This window comes from Saccopteryx bilineata, chromosome 9 (genome assembly GCF_036850765.1).
Source record: "Saccopteryx bilineata isolate mSacBil1 chromosome 9, mSacBil1_pri_phased_curated, whole genome shotgun sequence".
NCBI classification, from domain to species: Eukaryota; Metazoa; Chordata; class Mammalia; order Chiroptera; family Emballonuridae; genus Saccopteryx; species Saccopteryx bilineata.
The window spans coordinates 44,773,916-44,797,915 of NC_089498.1; the positions used below are offsets into that span (position 1 = coordinate 44,773,916).

Here is a 24,000-nt window from a genome sequence, read left to right on the forward strand (position 1 = left end):
CTATTGTGGCCTCGGGTGCTGAGGATAGTTCAGTTGGAGTGCATCAGCCTCAGGTGCTAAAAATAGCTCATACTGGAGAACTGGCCCTAGATGGGGTTGTTGGGTAGATACTGATCTGGGCGAATATAGGATCCTTCCTCTCTATCTCCCCTCCTTGCTTTCTCCTTCTCCCTCCATAGATTAATAAATAAAATCCTTTTTTAAAAAAAGAATGTAAAGGGAATGGCTGCAGATCAACAAGAAAAAAAAGACAGCATCTCTGATGGAAAAATGGGGAAAGAATATGAGCAGGTGACGAGGAAATACCAAAGTCTGACAGGTACCTGAGAAGATGCCAGAAATTACTGGTAACTGATCAGGGAAAGGCAAATTAAAACAACAGTGAGTCAGGCCTTGGCCAGTTTGCTCAGCAGTAGAGCATCAGCCCCACGTATGGAAATCCTGGGTTTGATTCCCAGCTAGGACACACAAGAGAAGCACCATCAGCTTCTCCACCCTTCCTCCTCTCCTTTCTCTCTATCTCTCTCTTCCCCTCCCGCAGCCAAGGCTTCATTGGAGCAAAGTTGGCCTGGGCACTGAAGATGGTTCCATGGCCTCCGCCCCAGGTGCTAGAATGGCTCCAGTTGTAATGAAGCAATGGCCCAGATGGGCAGAGAATTACCCCCCTGTTGGGTGCCTGTGGGAGTGGAGTCTAACTCTCTGCCTCCCTGCTTCTCACTTTAGAAAAATATAAAATAATACAAAAAAATAGAAATAAAACAACAGTTAGTCATCCAATTGGTTTGGCAAAAATTAGAGGCTGGGCCCTGGCCGGTTGGCTCAGTGGTAGAGTGTCGACCTGGCGTGCGGAAGTCCTGGGTTCAATTCCCGGCCAGGGCACACAGGAGAAGCGCCCATCTGCTTCTCCACCCCTTCCCCTCTCCTTCCTCTCTGTCTCTCTCTTCCCCTCCCTCAGCCAAGGCTCCATTGGAGCAAAGATGGCCCGGGCGCTGGGGATGGCTCCATGGCCTCTGCCTCAGGTGCTAGACTGGCTCTGGTCGCAACAGAGCGACGCCCCGTAGGGGCAGAGCATAGCCCCCTGGTCCCTGGTGGGCAGAGCGTCACCCCCTGGTGGGCGTGCCGGGTGGATCCCGGTTGGGCGCATGCGGGAGTCTGTCTGACTGCCTCCCCATTTCCAACTTAAGAAAAATACAAAAAAAAAAAAAAAAATTAGAGGCTGAAAACTGCCAAATGAAGGTTGGGGATGTGCTGACCTAGGAACCCTTATACCTATAGTGGGCAGTCATTACCAGTGGCCACTTGACACTACTTAGTCAAACTAAGTGTGACATGGAGCTATCATCCAGCAGTTAGCTCCTGGTTGTACATACCAAGACATTCTCCCTCAACTCAGTTCCATAAGGGGACATATCAGTGGCGGGATTTCTCACCGGTTTAGCAGAACAAATACCTAATTTTTTGTTGAGTTCAGCAAACTTGTTTGTTAAAATGGCACTTGTAATCAGGGTTCTCTCTAAGGTGGGTGCCTGGGCAGCCACCTAATGTGGAAACTACAAATTGACATTCCTTACTCTTTTTTTTTTTTTTTCAAATTTTTTATTTATTCATTTTTAGAGAGGAGAGAGAGAGGGAGAGAGAGAGACAGAGAGGGAGAGAGAGGAGAGAGAGACAGAGAGAGAGAAGGGGGGAGGAGCTGGAAGCATCAACTCCCATATGTGCCTTGACCAGGCAAGCCCAGGGCTTCAAACCGGCGACCTCAGCATTTCCAGGTTGATGCTTTATCCACTGTGCCACCACAGGTCAGACTCCTTACTCTTTTTTAATGTTCATCTGTGCAACAGTGTATTCTAAGCTTCCGTAGTAATATTCATTCCATCCATAATGAAAAAAAATTGCAAGTGAGGACACCAATCAAGAAGCAATAAGTAGGTCCTGGCCGATTGGCTCAGCAGTAGAGCATCGGCTGGCATGTGGAAGTCCCGGGTTTGATTCCCAGTCAGGGCACACAGGAGAGGTGACCATTTGTTTCTCCACCCCTCCCCCTCCCCCTTCTCTCTCTCTCTCTCTCTCTCTCTCTCTCTCTCTCTCTCTTTCTTCCTCTCTCGCAGCCATGGCTAGAATGAGCAAGTTGGCCCCAGGTGCTGAGGATGGCTCCATGACCTTACCTAGGTGCTAAAATAGTTCGGTTGCTGAGCATCAGAGTAGCAGCCCCAGATGGGCAGAACATCAGCTCCAGAAGGGGGTTGCCATGTGGATCCCAGTCAGGGCTTATGCAGGAGTCTATCTTTTCACCTCCCTGCCTCTCACTTGATTAAAAGAAAAAAATTTTTTTTTTTTAAAGAAGCAATATGGAAATATCTTAACAGTTTTATTGTTTTTTGTCACATATTTAATACTTTTTCATTAATATTTTAAAGCTCTTTTTTATAACATAATCTAGTTTTGTGTACCTTTTTTTCTTGTTCTTATTTACATATTAAATGTATGAAATAATAACCTGCCTTTTGGTATATCATTGTTTTATACTTAAAATGGTCATTAGGGCAAAGAACTGGTTGTTAAATTATTTGAATCCCACCACTGGACTATCCAAAGATGTTCACTACAACATTATTTTTGGGGAGCTAGGGGTAGTGTGGGTGTCCCTCAGGAGAGTGGGAAGGTAAAAGGAAGGGAACAGTCACCAGGGAGTCTTGCAAAGCCCCCACAGCCACAGACGAGGGGTCCACACAGCATTGTGGGTAGATCTTAACAAATATAATGATGACTGAAAGAAAAAAGAAAACATTGTTGATATCATAATATAATGCACAATTACAGAATTTTATATTATATATAAAATTCTAAGAAAAAAGTTAATATTTAATACACGTGTATTATACAATGTATAATACATAAACACATAACTGTATTATACTATATAATTATATTTGCCTAGACATATAATTATATAATCATGCATTATATAATTCAACAATATGGTACAAAGTTATATGCTATATTGTAACACCTAGCACCCTATAATGCACTTAATATTTTATGTATAATTTTATTGAACTGCAAGATATTGTTTCACATAACTTAATAGATACTACTATATGTTAATGATAATAATTTTAATAGATTCCAGTATCAATAAGTTACCATGTAGTAGGCTCTAATTGCTTTCCTTGTGGAATCTTCCCTATGACCCCATTAAGTGGAGTCTTTCCAAATTAACCTAGTTGATAGATGAGGAAACTGAAGCCCAGAGGCCTGAAGTTACCTGTCTGGCAGGAGGTCTAGGTATGTGTAACTTTCTATGTTGTGCTCCAGGCCCCACAGCTGCCTGTTTTAGTAACTGTAGAGGCCCTCCACCCAGGCTCCCAGGAGGAAGCTGGTTACCCTTCACAGGGCTTCCCTATTTATAAAGCTCAGAGGGCTCATTTGCATGATGTGTTGGCCCAGCTAGTGGCCCTCAGTGGCTCAGGAGGCCATTGGGGAGAGAGAGGGTTAGAACGCTGGGAGTGGGGCCTGGGCCTGAGGTCGTGGGGTTTTGTTAGAATTAGAAGATTTTATATAAATATTGAGACAGTAAAGTGGAATGGTTAAGAATTCTGGCTCTGGGTATAAATCCTGGACTCAGCCTCTGTGTGATCTGGGAGAAGTCACTCCACCTCTCTGTGCTCAGCTTTCCTTGCCTGTAAAATGGTCACTGTAAGAATATTGGCTTCACAATATTGTTGTAAGGACTACATCATTTATTCTGGTTGTGTCTTTAATTCTATATATGGTAAGGACGACACATTTTTATTTCCTCCCCTAAGCTATATGAACAACAGTATTGTGAAAACTAAATGAGCAGTAAAAAGATCTTAGCTCAGGGCCTAAATACAATCTGCACAAAATGACCTATGCTGTGGCTATTAATCCTTCTTCATCAGTTTTTATAATAATAATAATAATAATAATAATAATAATGGCACTTACATAACATTTACTATGCATTGGTTCTCTTTTAAGTGCTGTAAAGAAATGATCTCATTTAATCCTTGCAACAGCCCTGTGAGGTAGGTACTATTAATATCCTTCTTACCAGTTGGGAATCTGGGGCATGGAGGGGCGAAGTGACTTGTCCAAAGTCACCCAAGGGAGTGGCAAGGCTGGGACCGGGATGCATACTGTTTGGCTCACAGTCCTTTCTTTTAATCACTATGTATGCTGCTTTTAAAGTCCGGAGACCTAGTGCACATCCCCGCTCTGCTGTAAGACATCAAGCAGGGGCTCCCTGCTCAGAATCTCAGTTTGCTTTCTGTGAAATAGGAGAATGATGGCTCTTTTCCTTACCGCGGATGTGGAGAGAGGGCAGTTGTTGGTTTTTTTCTAGACACTCCCACTACTCTCCCCACCCAACGAGTACCTCTGGCCAAAGTTTGGGATTTATGGGATGGACTCCGGCGAAGGGGCGTGGCCCGAGTCGTCCTCGCCCAATGAGAACCCGGGGGCGGGTGTCTCCTCCCAGCTCTGTCCAGCACGCGGGTCCATCTCTCAGTTCCATCTGCCTCTCGGGTACTCCTGGTGCCCCCAGAGGTCTCAGACCCTAGCCCGTCCCCCGCCCTCCCGCCAGCCTGAGTCCCCCTCTTCTTATTCCCCAACCTCAGCGCCATTCCCTCCGGCCTCGACATCATGGGTGACGGAGGAGAGGGGGAGGATGAGGTTCAGTTTCTGCGGACGGTGCGTATCTCTGCGTTAGGCGTCTCTGGGGCTATCCTTCGGGTTCCTCTGAGTTCTCTCTGTCTCCGGATATCTCTATCCTGACTCCTGGTGGTCTCTGAGACTCGGGGGTCTCTTCCTCTGTCCTACTGAGTGACTGTCACTCTGTCTTAGTTTTTGTCTCCCTTCGTCTCCCCTCCCCTTTTTCACCACCGAGAATTAGGTGGCTTTGGGACTGTAGAATGGGGAGGGGTGTTTTGGGCCACCTTCTCTTCTAACATTAACGGTTTGTTCCAGAGACGTGGAACTGCTGAGGGAGCACCCCCTCTTACCACCCTTGAAGCAGACACTTGGGGAAGGTGGTTCTAGTTTCTGAGCTTAATTTAGCCGTCACCCTCCCCCCAGCCTAGCCCTAATTCTCTTTTTGCTCCAGACTTTGACCTATTTAAATTCTTGGGAAGAAGGCTGGGGTGGGCTGGAAGACCCAAGTCCTTTGAACTCCCAGCCCCTGAGGGTCCTTTGGGTTCTGGGTTTTCTTCCTATTTCCCCTTGGTTTTGGGGAGGAGGGTCGAATATGGTTGTTAATGGTCTCTGGGTGGTGTCTCTAGCTATTGGTCTTTTTGGCTTGTCTCTGTGTCTCTGACTCCCTGTCTTTGTCTTTGTGTTTTTGGCTTCTGGCCCTCTGTGTTTCACTCTGCTTCTCTTGCTCTGTCCCCACATCTCTGGTCCCTGTCTGGGGGCAGGGATGGGAATTGGAACAACAGGTGTCTCTCCCAGAATAGCCCGCTCTTCTGGGGCCTGGGCAGGGGACAGGGAAAGGATAGGGGGAGGAGCTGCCCATCTCGGAGTACTTCCCACTTTTCCCTCCCAGTGGCTCAGCTGGATGTGGGGTGTGAGTACAGAAGGAGATGTTCTCTCTTTTGGGCCAGATCTGCTGACCCTGCACCAGCCCAACCCCTTCCCTTCTGGGCCCTAGGAAATGCTGACACAGCATTCCGGCCCCAGAATAGGACCCCGGTTATACTGTTCTATTTCCTCGGAGGGAGGAACGAGCAGCTGGGGCTGGTAGTGAAGGATAGGGACAGCTGGACATTTGGCCATGGGAGGAGGCCTAGCTTCACCCTAAACTCTTGCCCCAGCTCCAGCTCCTTAACAGACACCATGGCTTGGGCTCTCCTCTCCTCTTAGGCCCTAATAAGACCATGGCCATGGCCATTAGCCCCTGAGCCACTCTACGTCAGGCCCCATGCCCAGGGCCTCAGCCTTCTGAGCCATCTAATTATATCCTCACTGCCCTAACTTCTGAGGTAGGGCCCTATCTTTATCTCCCTGGGAAATTTGAGGGAAACCAACATATGAGTGGAACTACTTGCCCAAGGTCAAGGCCAGGAAGTGTCATCACTAGATGTCCCTGGGGCCCAGCCCTTCTGCTTTCACAAGAGGAAAACTAGGCTCAACTTGGCCAAGGTAGCCAGTGTTGGGTTTTAGAAGCCTGGCCCTGGCATTGCATGGCTGCAGACTGGGTTTTCCTGAACTTTATTGAGGTTGTGTGGTGGTTGTCTCTAACCTTTTAGACCTCGTTCCACCAGTAAGAAATAGATTTTATATTATAACCTGGTATATGAACATATACACATACATTATTTAAAAACCAACTTTGTTGAGTCATAATCAACATGCAATAATTGTACCCATTTTAGGTGTTACAGTTCAATGAGTTTTGACAAACTGTACAGTTATGTAACCACCATCATAACTAAGACAGAACATTTCCTTTACCCTGAAAAGTTTCCTCTTGCTCTTTGTAGTAATCACCCTGCCCACCTGCTTATGTCACTATAGTTTCCATTAGTCATTCTAGAGTTTCATATATAATACCTGCTCATTCATTTTGCTTCTTTTGCTCGGTGTAGTATTTTTGACATTCATCAGTGTAACATGTATCTAAAGTTCATGTCTGTTTGGTGCTGAGTAGTGTTCCATTGTGTGAATATGGCACAGTTTGTTTATCATTTCACCTACTCATGGAAATCAGGCTGCCTCTAACTCATGTTATTATGGAGAGCGTTCACATTAGGAGCATTCACACACACACACACACACACACACACACACACACACCTATTTTTAAACTGAAACAATTTTCCTAAAATGTAGGTAGGCATGTTGGTATTTTCTGTTCTTTCTGTACTTATTTCCCTTTTTAAACATGGTGACCATGGACCCCCAAACTAATTTTATTTTCCTTTGACGGGTCGTGGCCTCTAGCCCTGCCATGGCTGGGAAGCATGGCCCATGTCAGAACCTCCTGGGGGCTGGTTAATGGTCTCCATTCCCTGGTCAGATAGAGCCACTGAATCAGGCTCTTGGTGTTGGGAGGGTTAGGAAGACTGGGGCAGCAAGGAAGCCGTATTTTAACCAGGCACCGTGCCATCATCCTGATGCAGCAGAAAGTCAGAGAATCGTCAGTGTAGTGATTAGGTCTCCTGTCTCTGGTTCACATCCTAGCTTTGCCATTTGTCTGCTTCCTAACTTTGGGCAAGTGATTTTTCTTTTTTTTTTCTCAGAGCTTCAATTTCCTAATCTTAAAAATGGGGACAGTGTTCACTTTGGCAGCAAACATACTAAACATTAACAATGCGGACAAAAAAATATGTAGCATAAGGATTCAAGGGGTCATGCAGATATCTCTCTGAGCTCATCTGTACCCAAACTCCCCTTGCTCCTCCCCCCACCTCCACCCTGTCTCCCTCATTCTTCCTGAACACCCTCAGGCCCCTCTTGCCACAGGCCTCTGCACAGGCTGCTCCTTCCCCCAGGACAATTAAGCCTGATTCCTTCTCGTTATTTGGATAAGGTTTACTGTTTAGGATAAAGTGTTAGGCTCGGCTCAAATGTCACCTCCTTGGAGAGGCTGTCACTTCATCCCCTCTCTGATGCCAGTCCTTACCCCAGCGCTCTCTTACATCACCCTGGGTAATTTTTTTTCATTACATATATCACTGACATTAAAATTATGAACCTCTTTACTTGTTTATTTCTTCTCCCCTCACGAGATGTCAGCTGCATGAAGATGGGGTTCTGTCTGCTTCATTTGCTGCTCTACATCCAGCTTCTAGATCAGTGTCTGGCAATAGTAGATGCTCAATAGTTGTCTACCAAATGTATAGAAAGCCCTGAGCATAAGGCCTAGCAGACAGTAGTGCTTAATAAATGCACTCAATAAAAGCTATATGAACCTGACTGTTGGTGGTGGCGCAGTGGATAAAGCACCAACCTGGAATGCTGAAGTCCCTGGTTCAAAACCCCGAGGTTGCCAGTTTGAGCTCAGGCTTGCCAGCTTGAGCATGGGGTCACTTGCTTGAGTGCAGGGTCATCAACATAATCCCAGGGTTGCTGGCTTGAGCCTAAATGGTCCTGGCTTGAAATCCAAGGTGGCTAGCTTGAGGAAGGGGTCACTGGCTTGGCTTGAGCCCCCCAGTCAAGGCACAAATGAGAAAGCAATCAATGAACAACTAAAGTGAAACAACTATGAGTTGATGCTTCTCACTCTCTTATCTCTCTCTCAAAAATTAATTAAAAATTTAAAAAAATAGTAACTTCTAAAAAATAAATAAAAGCTATATGATTCCTATGAATATGCAAGTGCTAGGATGTTGTCACGGTTGGGGGTTACAGGACAGAAAAGTTGTGGGGCCTCTTGCCAACAGGTCTACCCTCCCTCCTTTTTCTCCCAGACTGAATAGACAGACTGAGGGCTGCCTGTGTGAGTCAAAGCCCAGGACTGGAACATGTTTGTGTGATATGCTGGACTCGCAGGCGTCCCCAAACTACGGCCCGCGGGCTGCAATGCGGCCCCCTGAGGCCATTTATCCAGCCCCTACTGCACTTCTGGAAGGGGCACCTCTTTTATTGGTGGTCAGTGAGAGGACCACTGTATTTGGCAGCCCTCCAATGGTCTTAGGGACAGTGAACTGGCCCCCTGTGTAAAAAGTTTGGAGACCCCTGGAGGCTGTGTGACCTCAGGCAAGATGCCTAAGCACCTTGAATCTGTTTCCTCAGCTACAAGATGGGATAAGCACTGCCTTCCTCAGAAGTTAAGAGCTATGGTCTCCTCTATCTGCCACCCATCAAAGGGAAATAAAATTAGTTTGAGGGTCCATGGTCACCATGCTTAAAAAGGGAAATAAGTACAGCAAGAACAATACAAACACTGAGCACTCCTCATGTGCATTTATACTAGTCACAAATGTAGATATGGGCTATTCTAGTCATGTATTAAAAGGTGGCCCAGTGTTCTAAGAGTGTGAACCAAATACCAGCTATACCATGTGACAGCCCTGAGACTTCAAGCAAGTTATTTTACCTCTCTGGGCCTCAGTTTCCACAGGTTCACATAATAGGACTTAACTCAGAGGGTTATTGTGAGGATTAAATGAGTTAATACATGTTAAGTTCTTGGAATGGGACCTAGCACATAGCAAATGTTTCTGTTTTACTTAAAATTTTAATTTATAATCTTGAACTCATTTCAAAGTAGAGAAATGTTGCAAGGTTTGTTCAAGGAACTCCCGTATGGGCTTCAGTCATCCCCCCCAAATGTGAAGATCTGGCACATCTGCTTTCTCTCTCCTTCTTTCTCTCTCCCCATATTTTTTCCTGAACTGTTTTAGAATAAGTTGTGAACATGATACCCTTAACCTCTAAATACTTCAGTGTCTGTTTCCTAGAAAACAAGGGCAGTCTGTTACAAGTCACAGTGCATTTATCAAAATCAGGAAGATCAGTATTGTGATGACACCGTTATCTAACTCACAGCCCTTACTCAATGTTGACCAGTTGCCTCAACACCGTCCTTTGCGGCATTCCCCTTCTGTCTAGGACCCAGTCCAGGCTCTGGCATCGCATTCAAGTGTCATTAGGAAGTACTCCTTAAACAATAGCTATTATTAAGACAATACACAAAAGAGAAATTAGAGAAGGCTGAGTTTAAAAGCCATCAACTTGAGGTGCTCATACTTCCCACCCTCTTATGGTTTACCTTGAGAACCTCACCTGGGAGGCCTTTGGAGCCAGCTAGACTGGGGTTCAAATCCCAGCTCTCTTTGTGTGTGTGTGTGTGTGTGTGTGTGTGTGTGAGAGAGAGAGAGAGAGACAGAGACAGAGACAGAGACAGAGAGGAATAGGCAAACAGAAAGGGAGAGAGATGAGAAGCATCAATTCTTCGTTGTGGCACCTTAGTTTCTCATTGATTCCTTTCTCATATGTGCCTTGACCGGGGGACTACAGCAGACTGAGTGACCCCTTGCTCAAGCCCAGTGACCTAGGGCTCAAGCTGGTGAGCTTTTGCTCAAACCAGATGAACCTGCACTCAAGCTGGTGACCTCGAGGTTTTGAACCTGGGTCCTTTGTGTCCCAGTCCAATCGACTGGTCAGGCCCAGCTTTCCTCTTATTAGCAGTGTGGCTTTGGACAAGCCATGTCCCCTCTTTGAGCTTCAGTTTTCCTATTTTAAAATTAGCATGACACTGGCTCTTATTTCATGGGTTGTTAGAAGTACATGGAGCATTCAGCATGGGCATTGACTTGATAAAGGCAGGGGTGGGTGTCACTTTCATGGAGACAGTGGTGGGGTGAGTGGCCGTGGTACGCAGCGTCTGGGGGATGCGGGTGGCTGCCAGGGAGCCCTGACCCCTCCTCCCGCCCCCAGGACGATGAGGTGGTTCTACAGTGCAGTGCCACCGTGCTCAAGGAGCAGCTCAAGCTCTGCCTGGCAGCCGAAGGCTTTGGCAACCGCCTCTGCTTCCTGGAGCCCACCAGCAATGCCCAGGTTAGCAGGGGAAGGAAGAGGGGGTCTGAAAGTCTGAAGAGGGGCGCTGATAGGAGAGAAAATAGGAGGAAGCTAAGAGGAAAAGGAGGCTGGGATCTGAGGAGGGAGGAAGAGGGGGTCTTAGGAGGCAAGTGTTTGAAGGGGTAGAGGGCCCTGGACCCAAAGTGACAGGAGCTGCAGGGTCAGAGGGACACTGGCAGGGAGCTGAGTGGCAGGGGGTAGAAGCTGAGAGGTGGAGAGAGCAGGGCTCTGAGGGTGAGAGGGACTCAGGGTCTGAGAGAGCAGGTGACCTGGGGAATGGGGCAGGTGCTGGGAAAGGGAGGGGACCTGGCGTCTGAGGGGGGGGAAGGGCCAAGGTCTGCAGGGGGCAGAGAGCCTTAGGTGTGTGGGGGGTCTGAGATGACATGTGAGAGACTGAGGAAGGTGGTTCATGTTGCCCTTCCGTGACTTTTTAAACAGTGGTCAGTGTCTGAGGTGGAGGCAGGAACTGGGCTGTACTGGTGATGACAGGACGTGGGGCTCCCCTGAGCTCGGAGAGATTTGCTTCCACAGGGGAAGCAAAGGGGCCTCCTGGAGCTGAGGAGGGTGCCGTGTATCTGAGGGTGGAGGCATGGGCCGAGGTATCCTCTGAGAGTAGGTGGGATGTGGGGTACCTGAGCAGGGGCTAGTATGGAAACTGCTGTGAGGTTTGGGTGGGGTTCGGGTGTTTGAGGGAGGAAGCGCAGCAGAAGTGTTTTCTGTGGTATTGGCGAGGATTCAGAGTATCTGAAGAGAATGGCAGAGGGCTTCTTGGGGAGTTGGGGCTGAGACTGGGTCGCCAAGGGATGTCAGTATTTAGACTAGGGGCAGGGAGTGTGCTGGGTCTTTGGGCCCTCAGGCCCTGGGCTCACATTTTACCTCCTTCCAGAATGTGCCCCCTGACCTGGCCATCTGCTGCTTTGTCCTGGAGCAGTCCCTATCCGTCCGAGCCCTGCAGGAGATGCTGGCCAACACTGTGGAGGCCGGCGTGGAGGTGAGGCTCCAAGCCAGATCAGATGGCTGTAAAGGGATGGTTGGGAGGACCTGGTGTCATTTACTATCTGCTCTTCTTTTCTCTGTCCCACCCCCACAGGCCCTCAATTTGGATAAGTGGGTAGGTCTGGCCTTGGGTGTCACGTGTCCTTCCCACCTCTTCTGACCCCAGGCCTGCCTCTTGGGCTCACACCCTGCTTATGAGGCTGGGGGTCTCCCCCACCCCAGTTGTCAGGGCTGTGGAGCCCAGAACAGGCTAGGAAGGAAGGAAGGAAGGAAGGAAGGAAGGAAGGAAGGAAGGAGATGGAGGCTTCTGAGCCTGACAACCCACCTGCTCCTTCCTTCTCTTTCCTATCCTTTCCCTGACCCTGATCCCAGCTCTTCTCTGCATGGGACCTCTCCCCTCACCTCCCTTATCCAAGTGTGGGTCCCTCTGGTCCACGAGTGGGTCTACCATGTGATCACATGACTCCCATCACATGGCCCCCTCAGAGCATGGGCGTGTGAGAGCTGGGATGGAAGACCTGCTGCCATTGAGTGACTGGCTGTCACCCTCCAAGAGGGGCACAGTCTCTTGTTCTCAGGTGTATGTAACAGCACAGGGCAGGTCTCTATGGGTGATGTTCAAATCTTTCACAACCGATAGGACCATAGCAGTCAACACCAGTTGCAGCTCAGCTATGATATGACAGGTTAGAGTAGAAGGGGCCGAGGTCCATGGAACATGAGATATTGGGGCTTCCCTGAGTGTCCTCGGTACCTAGAGAAGGGGGTCCAGTCTCCCTGAGTGGCTTTGGGGCGCAGTAACAAGGTAAAGGAGGCAGGGAAGACAGGGTGGGCTTTGGGGAATATAAAACACCCCATCCACAAGCTTCTCAGGGACAGAGCCCCTGCTTCCATGGGTGGGGAAACTGAGGCAGAGACTCTGTTGAGAGTCTGAGCTGAGTCTTCTTTGCATCCAGGCCTGAGCATGGTAATTCATGGGGCACATATTCCCACCTGGGATAGGCCAGATGTGTTGGAGGTCTGTTCTCACTCTGTGCCCTCTCCCCCACAGTCGTCCCAGGGTGGGGGACACAGGACACTCCTGTACGGCCACGCCATCCTGCTCCGGCACGCACACAGCAGCATGGTGAGTGCATTAGTGAGGGGGCACAGGCAGGGGGCAGGGGCAGGGAGTGCAGTGCCTGCCAGGAGGAGGCTGACCCTCCTCTCTGACCCTAGTACCTGAGCTGCCTCACCACCTCCCGCTCCATGACTGACAAGCTGGCCTTCGACGTGGGACTGCAGGAAGATGCAACAGGTGCAGGAGCTGGAAGGGGCAGGGTGTGATAAGGACAGGGCAGGTGGGAAGTTGGCATTCAGGTCTGCAGAACGACAGGCAGGGGCATGGGAATGCTCTGGGGGTGGCAATGGAAGCTTTGGGACAGATAGTCTGGGGTGCAGATGGACACATTTGGATGAGGAGACTTGGGCAAACATGGGGGAACAACAGGCAAAGGTTCTGAGAGCAGGATTGGGGAACTGTGAGGCAAAAAGTTGGTGCAGCAGTAGGAGAATTTGGGGCAGAGGTCTTGAGAGGTTCAGGACTGGGAAGGCCTCGGGAAGAGAATTCTGGGCAGCCATCTTCCTGAGACCCCTGCCGCTATAGGAGAGGCCTGCTGGTGGACAATGCACCCAGCCTCCAAGCAGAGGTCTGAAGGCGAAAAGGTCCGTGTTGGGGATGACCTCATCCTCGTTAGTGTCTCCTCCGAGCGCTACCTGGTGAGCAATCCCACTCCTGTCACGGCTGCTACCACTCCTGGGGCTGGAGGCAAAGAGTCCACCCCATATCCTTATCACTGGTTAGCCTGGTCTCTGGCCCTAATATCCTGGCTCCCAATTTTCAGTTTTCTGACCTTTAACATCCAATACCTGGTTTCTGATGCCCCATTTCCTGACTCCATCCTGGTTTCCTGACCTGTGACCTCTAATTTTCCATCTCCCATCTACCGGTTTCCCGGCTTCTACCCCTGGTTTTTATTTGGCCTCTGTCTCTGGAACTGTGGCCCCCACCACCGTTATCTCTGACTGCCACCTCCTGGTTGCCCCCAGCACCTGTCAACAGCTAGTGGGGAGCTCCAAGTGGATGCCTCCTTCATGCAGACGCTGTGGAACATGAATCCCATCTCCTCTGGCTGTGAAGAAGGTGAGGGTCCCATAGTTCCAGCCCCTCAACTGAGACCCCCAACATAGACTTCTCACATTGCTCTTCAGACATGCCCTAACTTAGCCTTGTAATCTCAGACTGCAAACTATGACCCTCACACTTAGGTCCCCAACTGACCCCAAATTCAGAACTCAGTATTAGACTCCCAAACTCAGACCCCAAAGTATTGGTCCCCAAAGCTCACACGCCAAACTCAGGTCCTAGAGGCCAGACTTCTAAACTCAGATTCAAGTTTAGAACACCAAATTTGGGGCTTGTTCTTTTTTTTTTTTTTTTAATTTATTTATTTTTTTTAGATTTTATTTATTCACTTTTATTAGAGAGAGGCGGGAGAGAGAGAGAGAGAGAGAGAGAGAGAGAGGAAGAGATAGAGAGAGAACAGGGGGAAGAGCAGGAAGCATCAACTCCCATATGTGCTTTGACCAGGCAAGCCCAGGGTTTTGAACCGGCAACCTCAGCATTCCAGGTCGACGCTTTATCCACTGCGCCACCACAGGTCAGGCTGGGGCTTGTTCTTAACCCCGCGCCTTAGAGGACAAGCATAGACAGTGACCTCAGCCCCCAAACCCAGACCTCCAAATTCAAACCCTGATTCTCAAACCAAAATGTGAACCAACCAACCTTAGACCTCCACCTAAATCTGATGCTAAAACCCCAAAGCATGGCCTCCAAACTGACCCCAACTCTCACACCCCAAACCTCAAAGCCCTTAGCCAGACCCAAGCTGAGAAGGAAAGCACAGATCTTGATACTCAGGCCTGAATCTCGGACCCACCAAATTCTAATTCAGGGCTTAGATCTCTCCAAACTGAAACCCCAAAGCTCAGGCTTCCAAATCATAAATTATAACCTCAGACTCCCAAACTTCAGCCACTGGCCTCAAACCTTCAAAATTACACTCAAAATTCAGACCCCAACTTCAGAGCCAAACATCAGACTTCTAAACCCAGACCTGAAGTCATGTCCTGGAACTTGGACCCCAATATCAGAGAGCATGAGACCCAACTTCTAACTTCAACCTCAAATATCCAAATTCAGACTCACAACCCCCTCCAATCTCAGCTCTGTACACCCAGACCCCTGAACTTGGATCCCCAACCTCAGACCCCAAATCTCATACCCTCACTTCAGGTCTCAAACTTAGCCTAAATCTCAGACTACACTTTATATGCTAAAATTCAGATCTTTAAGTGCAGACCCCCAACCCAGCCCCCAGCTTCTCATAGAGGAGAAACAGGTCCCCAGACTCTCCTTTGGCTCCTGGGCTTGTCTGAGGCTGTACCCTACAGTGATCACCATGCCTTGCTCTTCTACAGGCTCTGTGACTGGAGGCCACGTCCTCCGCCTCTTTCATGGACACATGGACGAGTGTCTGACCATTTCCCCCGCTGATAGTGATGACCAGCGCAGGTCTGGGTTGGGGGGGCAAGAGGGTGTGAGGTGTTGGAATGGGATGGGCAGAGTACAAAGGTCAGCTGGGGGCTGGGGCCCTATGGGTGGGTGAGGGATCAGATTCTGGATGACAGGAGTCTGAACACCTGACCTCACTCTCTCCCATGTCCCCAGACTTGTCCACTATGAGGGCGGAGCTGTGTGCACCCATGCCCGCTCCCTCTGGAGACTGGAGCCTCTGAGAATCAGGTGGGGGTTACTCTGGGGCAGAGGCTAAGGTCTGGAGGGATCTGGGGGGAGAGAGAAGGTCTTGAAGGAAGAACTGAGGAAGAGACTGGAGGGTTTTGAGGGGAAATCTGGGGAGCCCCAGAGAGTGATGAGGTCCTCAGGATCCTAGAATCCTGGAGGAAAAGGAGGTCTTGGGGAATGATGGGGAGTCCCTGAAGGAGAGATGGGGGGTCCTGGATGAAAATGTGGAGAGTGGAGGGGGAGAAAACAACAGGTCTGTGAAAGCTGGGGGCAATGGAGACATCCGGGGAGCCCGGACAGAGGAAGCTGTGAGGACCTGAGAGAAGACTGAAAGAGGACTGGGGTCTTAAGAAAGATTTGAGGAAGGTTTGGGGAACCTTGGAAGAGGGCAAGGGGCTTGAAGAGGTTTGGACTAAGACTATGGTGTCCATGGGAGTGTTGGGGGGCTCTCCTGACCCCCTTGTTCTCACCCTCCTCAGCTGGAGTGGGAGCCACCTGCGCTGGGGTCAGCCGCTTCGCATTCGCCATGTCACCACAGGGCGGTACTTGGCACTCACCGAGGACCAGGGTCTGGTGGTGATTGATGCCAGCAAGGCCCACACCAAGGCCACCTCCTTCTGCTTCCGCATCTCCAAGGTCAGTGGGGTCAGGGTGCCTTCCCTCACCTGGAGCCCCAAATCCTGCCTCAGCTGCCACTCTGCAGTCTCAGTGGGGCTCCCCCATTAACTGCACAGCAGAGGAGGCTGATTTCTGTCCCCTGCCCCTGCAGGAGAAGCTGGATACGGCCCCCAAGCGGGATGTGGAAGGCATGGGCCCCCCTGAGATCAAGTATGGGGAGTCGCTATGCTTTGTGCAGCATGTGGCCTCAGGCCTGTGGCTCACCTATGCTGCCCCAGACCCCAAGGCCCTGCGGCTCGGCGTGCTCAAGAAGAAGGTGGGCACCTAGCAGGGGGACGAAGGGGACTAGGGACTGTTCATACTTGAGCTTCAGGAGTTTGAGGACGGGACTGTGAGAAAGACGCAGGTTGAGAGAGAAACTGAGATTGAGAAAGACAGGAAAAAAGAAGAGGAACATGTATTGTTAATATATATAAAGAGTAATATAGAGACAGGGAAAGGCAGAGACAAAAAGATATGGAGACAGAAAAATAGAAAAAGATAGAGACAGAGGGACAGAGCTAGAAAAGACAGAGTGACAAGCAGATGAGATAATAGTCAACAAATTAATGAGTACCCACATTGTTTTGGATGTGTGTGTGGAAAAATACACACAGCACAGCTATATAGACCTGTTCCCCAGCCTCCCAGTGCTCAGAAATGGTGAATAAGCTGCCTTTAATGGAGTACATAATTTTATAACTGAAGAGTGGGAAAGTTACTTTTGACAAAGGGAAGAACATGTGCAAAGGCCCTGAGGTTGGAATGAGGTTGATTTGTTACAATAACAGAAAGAAAACCCAATTTGGCTAGAGCAGAGTGAGTGAGGGGTGAACAGAGGGGCAAGATGAGGACAGAGAAGGGATGGGAGCAGATCATGTAGGGCCTTATGGATCATGGGAAATTCCTGACTTTTACCTTTACCTTGCATGAGATTGAGCCACAGAGTGTTTTGAGCAGGCCAAAGAGGTAACCTAATTCATGGGGTTCCTTAGCTACTTTTGGGAACAGATTGTATGTGGGGGGCCAGAGTTGGAGTAGAAAGACCAGTGAGGAGATTGCTGGGAGGGTACAGGTAGTAGATAACAGAGGACAGAATCAGGGTGAGGATTGTGGAGTGGGGAAACATGGTGGATTCTGGTTGTATTTTGAGGGTGGAGCCAACAGGATTTTCTGACAGAGTGGATACTGGGATGAGAGAGATAGGGTTTGGGGATGATGTCATAATTTTTACCCTAATCAACTGAGAGGATGCAAGTTCCATTAACCAAGGTGGGGACAGTCAAGTGTCAGCTCTGGAGGACAGGGATCTAAAGTTTTACCCCCTATGTCTATAACAGTCACTCAATAAAGATTTGCTGAGTGAATGAATGGGAAGACTAGGGAAGCACCTGTTTGCAAAAAAAAAAAAAAAAAAACACACACACACAAAACAAACAAACAAAAAAACAAGGCTTGTAGTTGGAAACATGAGGGAAACATGATATTTACGGCCACAGGACTAGATGAGGTCCTGGAGAGGTGAGCTCAGGGGAAAGCAGAACAAGATGGCCTCACTTACAGAGGCTGTCAGGCATTCCATTCGGGACATGTTAAGTTTGGGTGCTGTAACAGCACTTTGCTGGGGGAATGTTAAGTCATTAGTAGATACAAGTGGAGAGGGTCCAAGCCTGGAGACAGACAAGATAAGAGAGAGACAGAGACACAAGGAGAGGGAGAGAGAGAGAAGAGAAGAGGAGAAAAAAAAAAGAGAAAAGGAGACAGGAAAAATGAGACAAAATTCTTCAATAGAGATGAGAGATAGATGAGGAAAGAGACAGAGACAAAGATGAACAGACAGAAACAAAAAGGAACAGAGAGACAGAGACATACAGAGGGATATAAAGAGACAGAGATGAAGGGAAAAGACACAATGAAAGTCGCATCTGAAGAAGGATAGAAGGGGGTGTTATGGAGAGACTGGCTGGAGGAAGAAGGCAGCTTTGGGTCTAGAGTCTGGGGAGAATGGCTTTCTCCTGACTTCTCTGCCCCCCTCTCCCCATGCCAGGCCATGCTGCACCAGGAAGGCCACATGGATGATGCGCTGTCGCTGACCCGCTGCCAGCAAGAGGAATCCCAGGCTGCCCGCATGATCTATAGCACTGCTGGCCTGTACAACCAGTTCATCAAGTGAGCAACCTACCCACAGGCACTTGACTCCATTAATCTCTACCTTTGCATCCACACCCCTGTTCACTTACACAGGACTACTAACGTCTAAACTCCTGACCTTTATATACTTGACCCTTAATCTGAGTTTGCATCCCTGATCACTACCTTTCACTCCCCCAACACCCAGACCCTTGACTCTGTACCTCGTCATCCCTGACTCCTGCTTCCACTACCCCTGTGCCTACAGGCATGAGTCCTAGTTACAGCTCTGCCCTTGGCCATTTGTGACCTCAGGCCAATGCCCTTGCCTCTCTGCGTCTCAGTCTCCCACTCTGTTAAATAAGTGTGTCTCTGGGAGTCCTGCGGGGACAGAATGTGGGATTCTCGAGAGCCTCACCGACAGTCCGCTCTGCGGCCCCTGGCTGACAAGTGCATGATTCCCACAGGGGCCTGGACAGCTTTAGCGGGAAGCCGCGGGGCTCGGGGCCCCCGGTTGGCACAGCGCTGCCCATCGAGGGCGTCATCTTGAGCCTGCAGGACCTCATCGGCTACTTCGAGCCGCCCTCGGAGGAGCTGCAGCACGAGGAGAAGCAGACTAAGCTGCGCAGCCTGCGCAACCGCCAGAGCCTTTTCCAGGAGGAGGTGAAGCCTCGGCCAGGGAGGGGCGGGGTCTGTGGTCGCAGGGGGCAGGGCCTGAGGATGGTAGAAAAGTTGTGGTCTGGGAGCGGTGGGGGTGGGGCGGCACTAGAAGGACCCCGGCCTGTGCCAGCAGGCCAGAGCGGTGGGTTGTGAGGGATACGTGAGGGTGGCTGTCTTGGACCCGCGGGACTACGTTGGTGGGTAGAGCTTTGAGGGGCAGGGCCTCTGATGGATCAGGGTCAGGGTCTGTGAGTGAGAGGAACCCCAAGCGGTAAGGGGGGGGCCAGCCTTGTTCCCTCACCTGGGAGGAGGGTCCTTGGTGAAGCTCAAGGCAAAGACAATGCCTGAGAAGTCAGAGGACGAGCGCCAAGAGGCTGCCCGACTCAGGGGCAGAGTCTGTGGGGGTGCCGCCCGCCTGATGGGAGGACAGAACCAGAGTGGGGCACGGGGGGGGGGGGCAGGGTCAGATGTGGATCTTTGGAAGACTGGGAGGGCAGTATAGGAAGGGACCTTAGCTGGGGTCCAGGGCTAGGAGTTTGTTATGAGAGGACGAAGGGAAGTGATGTGGGGTCTAAGTGGAACGGCTGAGAGGAGTTGGAGGAGGCTGGACAAAGGTCGGGAGTCTGATGTCTCTACAGGGTGATGGGTGTGCATATTCACTCAAAAGCTTCCAACTTGGTCCCTCTCCTCTCCAGGGGCCCCCAGTCCGATGGGGGAGGCACACTTATAAATAATAATAGTAACAATAACAGAACTTTCTTATGGAATGTAATTAGTACATGCAAAGTGCTTAGAACAGTGTCAGTGCATAGTAGTAGATGCTATATGTGTTAGTGGTTATTATTACCTTGAATTTAGCCATTACCATGTTTTTTTTGTTGTTGTTGTTTGTTTTTTCGGTGACAGAGAGAGGGAGGGACAGATAGGGACAGACAGACAGGAAGGGAGAGAGATGAGAAGCATCAACATCAGTTTTCATTGCGGCACCTTAGTTGTTCATTGACTGCTTTCTCATATGTGCCTTGATGGGGGTGAGGGGGCGCTACAGCAGAGCTAGTGACCCCTGGCTCAAGCCAGCAAGCCCAAGCTCAAGCTCATGACCTCGGGGTTTCGAACCTGGGTCCTCTGCATCCCAGCCTGATGCTCTATCCACTGTGCCACCGCCTGGTCAGGCAGCCCTTACCATGTTTTAAGAGTACTAGGTACATGACATCCTTTGATAACCCCATGGAGGATTGTAGTTCCCATATTACAGATGGAACACTGAAGCTCAACAAATAGGGGATAAAGCTGTAAACAAAACAGACAAAAATCCCTGTCCTTATGGAGTTTACATGGGGGAAAGGATAGATGATTAATAAAATAAAAAAATTATATGGTATAGATGATAAGTGTTAAAGGAAAAAATAAAGCAGGGCAGCAGTAGGGTTGCAATTTAAAATAGAATGGTCATGGAGGGCTCACACTTTGGGAAGGGATACAGAGGAGACAGAGAGAAGAACAGGTGACCAGGCCATAATTTGGGAGTGTGCTTGGCAAGTTCCCAAAAAAAGCAAGGAGGCAATGACGCCTGGAACAAGGGAAGAATGGGAGGCACTGAGGGAGGAGAGATGACAAGGGCCAGGTCCTGGTGAGGACTTTGGCTTTGGGAGTCACAGGTCTTCTAAAGTCATAACTAGTTACCGGCAGAGCCAGTCTATTTGACTCCAACCTGGTTATGCTCTAAATCACAATGCACTGCCTCTATTACTAGTGATAAATACAATAATTTTTGTAGCAGCACTATTTGTAACAGCCTAAAACTAAAAACAGATCAAATGTCCACCACCCCTCGAATGGATCCACAAAAATATCCATTTTTTGGATACGGATACACTCAGCAATGAAAAAGAACAAACTTTTTTTCATAAAAATAATGTTCTTGAATCTTAAACTATAATATTGAGGGGGAAAAATCCATGTACAAAAGAATACTTGCTTTATATGCCAAGTTCAAGTTTAGGCAAAAGTTGATTGGAAAATTAAGAGAAGAATTTTCATAGAAGTCAGGACACAGTTTATCCCTAGCAGAGAGGGTTGTATAATTAGAAAGGGCATCCAGGCAACTTCTGGGTGGCTGGCAATGTTCTCCTTCTTGAGCTGAGTCATGGCTCTACAGATGTTCTTCATATTGATTTGGTAATCCATATAATGTGATCTTTATTAGTCATGGATTCCATATTTGTAAATTTGCCTGCTCGCTAAAATTTATTTGTAACACCCAAATCAAAACTAGAGCACATCTGTGGCTATGTGTAGAATAGCAAAATGTTGAGTCATTTGATGTGCATGTTGCCAGCTGAAGTTGAACTAGGCAACACTCTGCTTTCTTGTTCCCGCTCTCATATTATAAACAAATGTTCTTCATGTCGTGTATTTGGTGCCACATTTTTTTTTTGCATTTTTGTGCTTTTTGTTGATTTTACTGTTTAAAATGGCCCCTAAATGTAGCATTGAAGTGCTGTTTAGTGTTCTTAACGACAAGAAATTAGTGAGGTGCCTTACTGAGAAAATATGTGTGTTAGGTAATCTTCATTCACGTATGAGTTATAGTGCTGTTGGCTGTGACTTTAATGTGAATGAATCAACAATATATATTAAATCAGTGTCTTTAAATAGAAATGCACATAAACCAAGGGTGTGTACTGACTGGTTGATGAAATTCTTGTGACTATAAATTCAGAGGAACTGCCTGTGTTTCCCCTGGAAGTCATGGTTTAGGATTTACTAACTCAGTGTTCATAGGGCCTTTATAGAATTTAATACCACGAGTGACAATTGACTGTATGTTTTATGTGTTCCTCTGTATGTCTGTTATAATTCATAATAAAAAAGACAAAAGATTAAACTGTAAAAAGAGAGGAAACAAAAAGATCTCTCTGATGGTTATTGTGGAGAGTGAACTGGGCCAACTAGGACCAGGAGTGGGGTGCTTGGAAATGGAAAGGATGAAAAGAAAACTGTGGGATGCCCTGGCCAGAAAGCTAGGTTGGTCAGAGTATCATCTGGATATGCAGAGGTTGCTGGTTCGATCCCTGATCAGGGCACATACAGGAACAGATCCATGTTCCTATCTCTCTCTCTAAATTACATATATATATATATAATTATATATATATAAAAGATATATATATATAAGAAAACTGTGGGAAAGAGAAGCACAAATTTAGTCCTGATGTTAATAAAGCTGTGTTATGCTGGGGACAGGGCCACAAAGAACAAGGACTGATCTGGGGAGCCAAGAAAGAGAGGAGGGTGATGGGAATGAAGGGGGACATGGAACTAATGGTGCTGGTTTCCATCTGGGAACTCACAGTCTCTAGCTGTTGAAGAAATGCAAATTAAATCCAAGAAAGACAAGGAAGGGAGGGCCTGGGACTCCTGTGGTTACCCCCTTGTTTTACCACCTCAGGGGATGCTCTCCCTGGTCCTGAATTGCATTGACCGCCTAAATGTCTACACCACCGCTGCTCACTTCGCTGAATTTGCTGGGGAGGAAGCTGCAGAGTCCTGGAAAGAGATTGTTAACCTGCTCTATGAACTCCTGGGTAAAGGGGCCTAGTCCTGACTTCCCCTAGAGCTCCCCAGGTCCCTGGTACTGTTGGGTCTAACCCAGATCTCTCCACCCTCAGCCTCTCTGATCCGTGGCAATCGTACCAATTGTGCCCTCTTTTCCACCAACTTGGATTGGTTGGTCAGCAAGCTGGATCGGCTGGAAGCCTCATCTGGTAGGAAAATCCCGCAGGAGGAGACAAGGGCTGGGGGCAGGGAGGACCACAGCCACCTTACCTCTCATTCTACTAACCATGCAGGAATTCTGGAGGTGCTGTACTGTGTCCTGATTGAGAGTCCCGAGGTCCTGAACATCATCCAGGAGAACCACATCAAGTCCATCATCTCCCTCCTGGACAAGCATGGGAGGAACCACAAGGTCACCCCTCACCCCTGACTTCTCATTTCTTAACTCTGAACTCTGGCCTCTCCCTGTGGCCCCAGGACTCTCCACTCGCCTCACTCTTCTCCCCCATCTTATTTCTTACCTGGACTCGTCTTCCATGCGCCTCCATCTCCATATAAGGTCCCCAATGCATGGTTCTTAAATGGATTCTGAACCATAGATGTGCTTCATTAGGTCTCTGAAATAGTTTTTAAAATTTCCTATAGTTTTCCAATTTTACTATCTTTGGTTGGGTGTATAAACATCCTCCATTTGCCACAGGTCCTACCAGTTCCCGCTGAGTTATTGCTAACCACTTCACAGATCTACATGATTTACTTGGCCCCTGAATACAATAATTTGCAACCCTTACTGATTATTTTTTTAAGTGAGAGGAGGGGAGATAGAGAGAGAGGCTCCTGCATGTGCCCTGACTGGGATCCATCTAGCAACCCCCGTCTGGGGCCGATGCTCAAATCAACTGAGCTATCCTCAGCTCCCAGGGCCGATGCTCAAACCAGTTGAGCCACTGGCTACAAAAGGGGAATAGAGAGAGACAGAAAGGGGAGAGGAAGGGGGGAGAAGCAGATGGTCACTTCTCATGTGTGCCTTGACCAGAGATTGAACCCAAGATGTCCACACACCAGGCTGATGCTTTACCCACTGAGCCAACTGGCCAGAGCCAACTACTGCTGATCTCAAATCTCCTCCTGACTCCTGTGCTCTCTCACTGCCCTGACCCTTTCACTCTTCCTCTGACTTCTTCCTTCTAACTTTTTCCCCCTAACTTCTTACTTTAGTCTCTCATTTCTTACATTGCTGATGCTTTATCCCATCTCACATGGCCCCTACCCTCTCACCTGACCCTTTGGTCAGGTCTCTTTGACCTTTACCTTTCTCTGTGACCCCTGACCTCCCACTTTCTCCGCCTCCTCTCAGTCAGAATCCCCATCTCCTGCCCTAGCACACCATCCTTTACTTCTAGCTTCCTACTCAGGGCCTCCCGTGGATCCCTGCTTCGGTGCCCCTGCATCCTGACCTCTGACATTGACCTCCAGGTGCTGGACGTGCTGTGTTCCCTGTGCGTGTGTAATGGTGTGGCCGTGCGTTCCAACCAAGATCTCATTACTGAGAACTTGCTCCCTGGCCGTGAGCTTCTGCTGCAGACAAACCTCATCAACTATGTCACCAGGTC

General features: G+C 48.7%; 1 protein-coding gene across 4 annotated transcripts in view; it reads left to right on the forward strand.

Moving 5' to 3' along the window:
- Window positions 1-4,547: 4,547 nt before the first annotated feature.
- RYR1 (ryanodine receptor 1) overlaps window positions 4,548-24,000 on the forward strand; it is a 130,739-nt gene continuing 111,286 nt past the window's right edge. For all 4 annotated transcript variants that reach the window (XM_066243110.1, XM_066243113.1, XM_066243112.1 and 1 more), the window contains exons 1-17: window positions 4,548-4,713; window positions 10,402-10,521; window positions 11,429-11,533; window positions 12,590-12,664; window positions 12,757-12,835; window positions 13,184-13,296; window positions 13,627-13,720; window positions 15,058-15,151; window positions 15,308-15,382; window positions 15,862-16,018; window positions 16,152-16,316; window positions 18,087-18,208; window positions 18,637-18,832; window positions 22,281-22,416; window positions 22,501-22,596; window positions 22,681-22,799; window positions 23,864-23,997. In XM_066243110.1, the coding sequence (XP_066099207.1) occupies window positions 4,666-4,713; window positions 10,402-10,521; window positions 11,429-11,533; window positions 12,590-12,664; window positions 12,757-12,835; window positions 13,184-13,296; window positions 13,627-13,720; window positions 15,058-15,151; window positions 15,308-15,382; window positions 15,862-16,018; window positions 16,152-16,316; window positions 18,087-18,208; window positions 18,637-18,832; window positions 22,281-22,416; window positions 22,501-22,596; window positions 22,681-22,799; window positions 23,864-23,997 (1,928 nt within the window). In that variant the 5' untranslated portion in view covers window positions 4,548-4,665. The remainder of the gene's footprint in view (window positions 4,714-10,401; window positions 10,522-11,428; window positions 11,534-12,589; window positions 12,665-12,756; window positions 12,836-13,183; window positions 13,297-13,626; window positions 13,721-15,057; window positions 15,152-15,307; window positions 15,383-15,861; window positions 16,019-16,151; window positions 16,317-18,086; window positions 18,209-18,636; window positions 18,833-22,280; window positions 22,417-22,500; window positions 22,597-22,680; window positions 22,800-23,863; window positions 23,998-24,000) is intronic.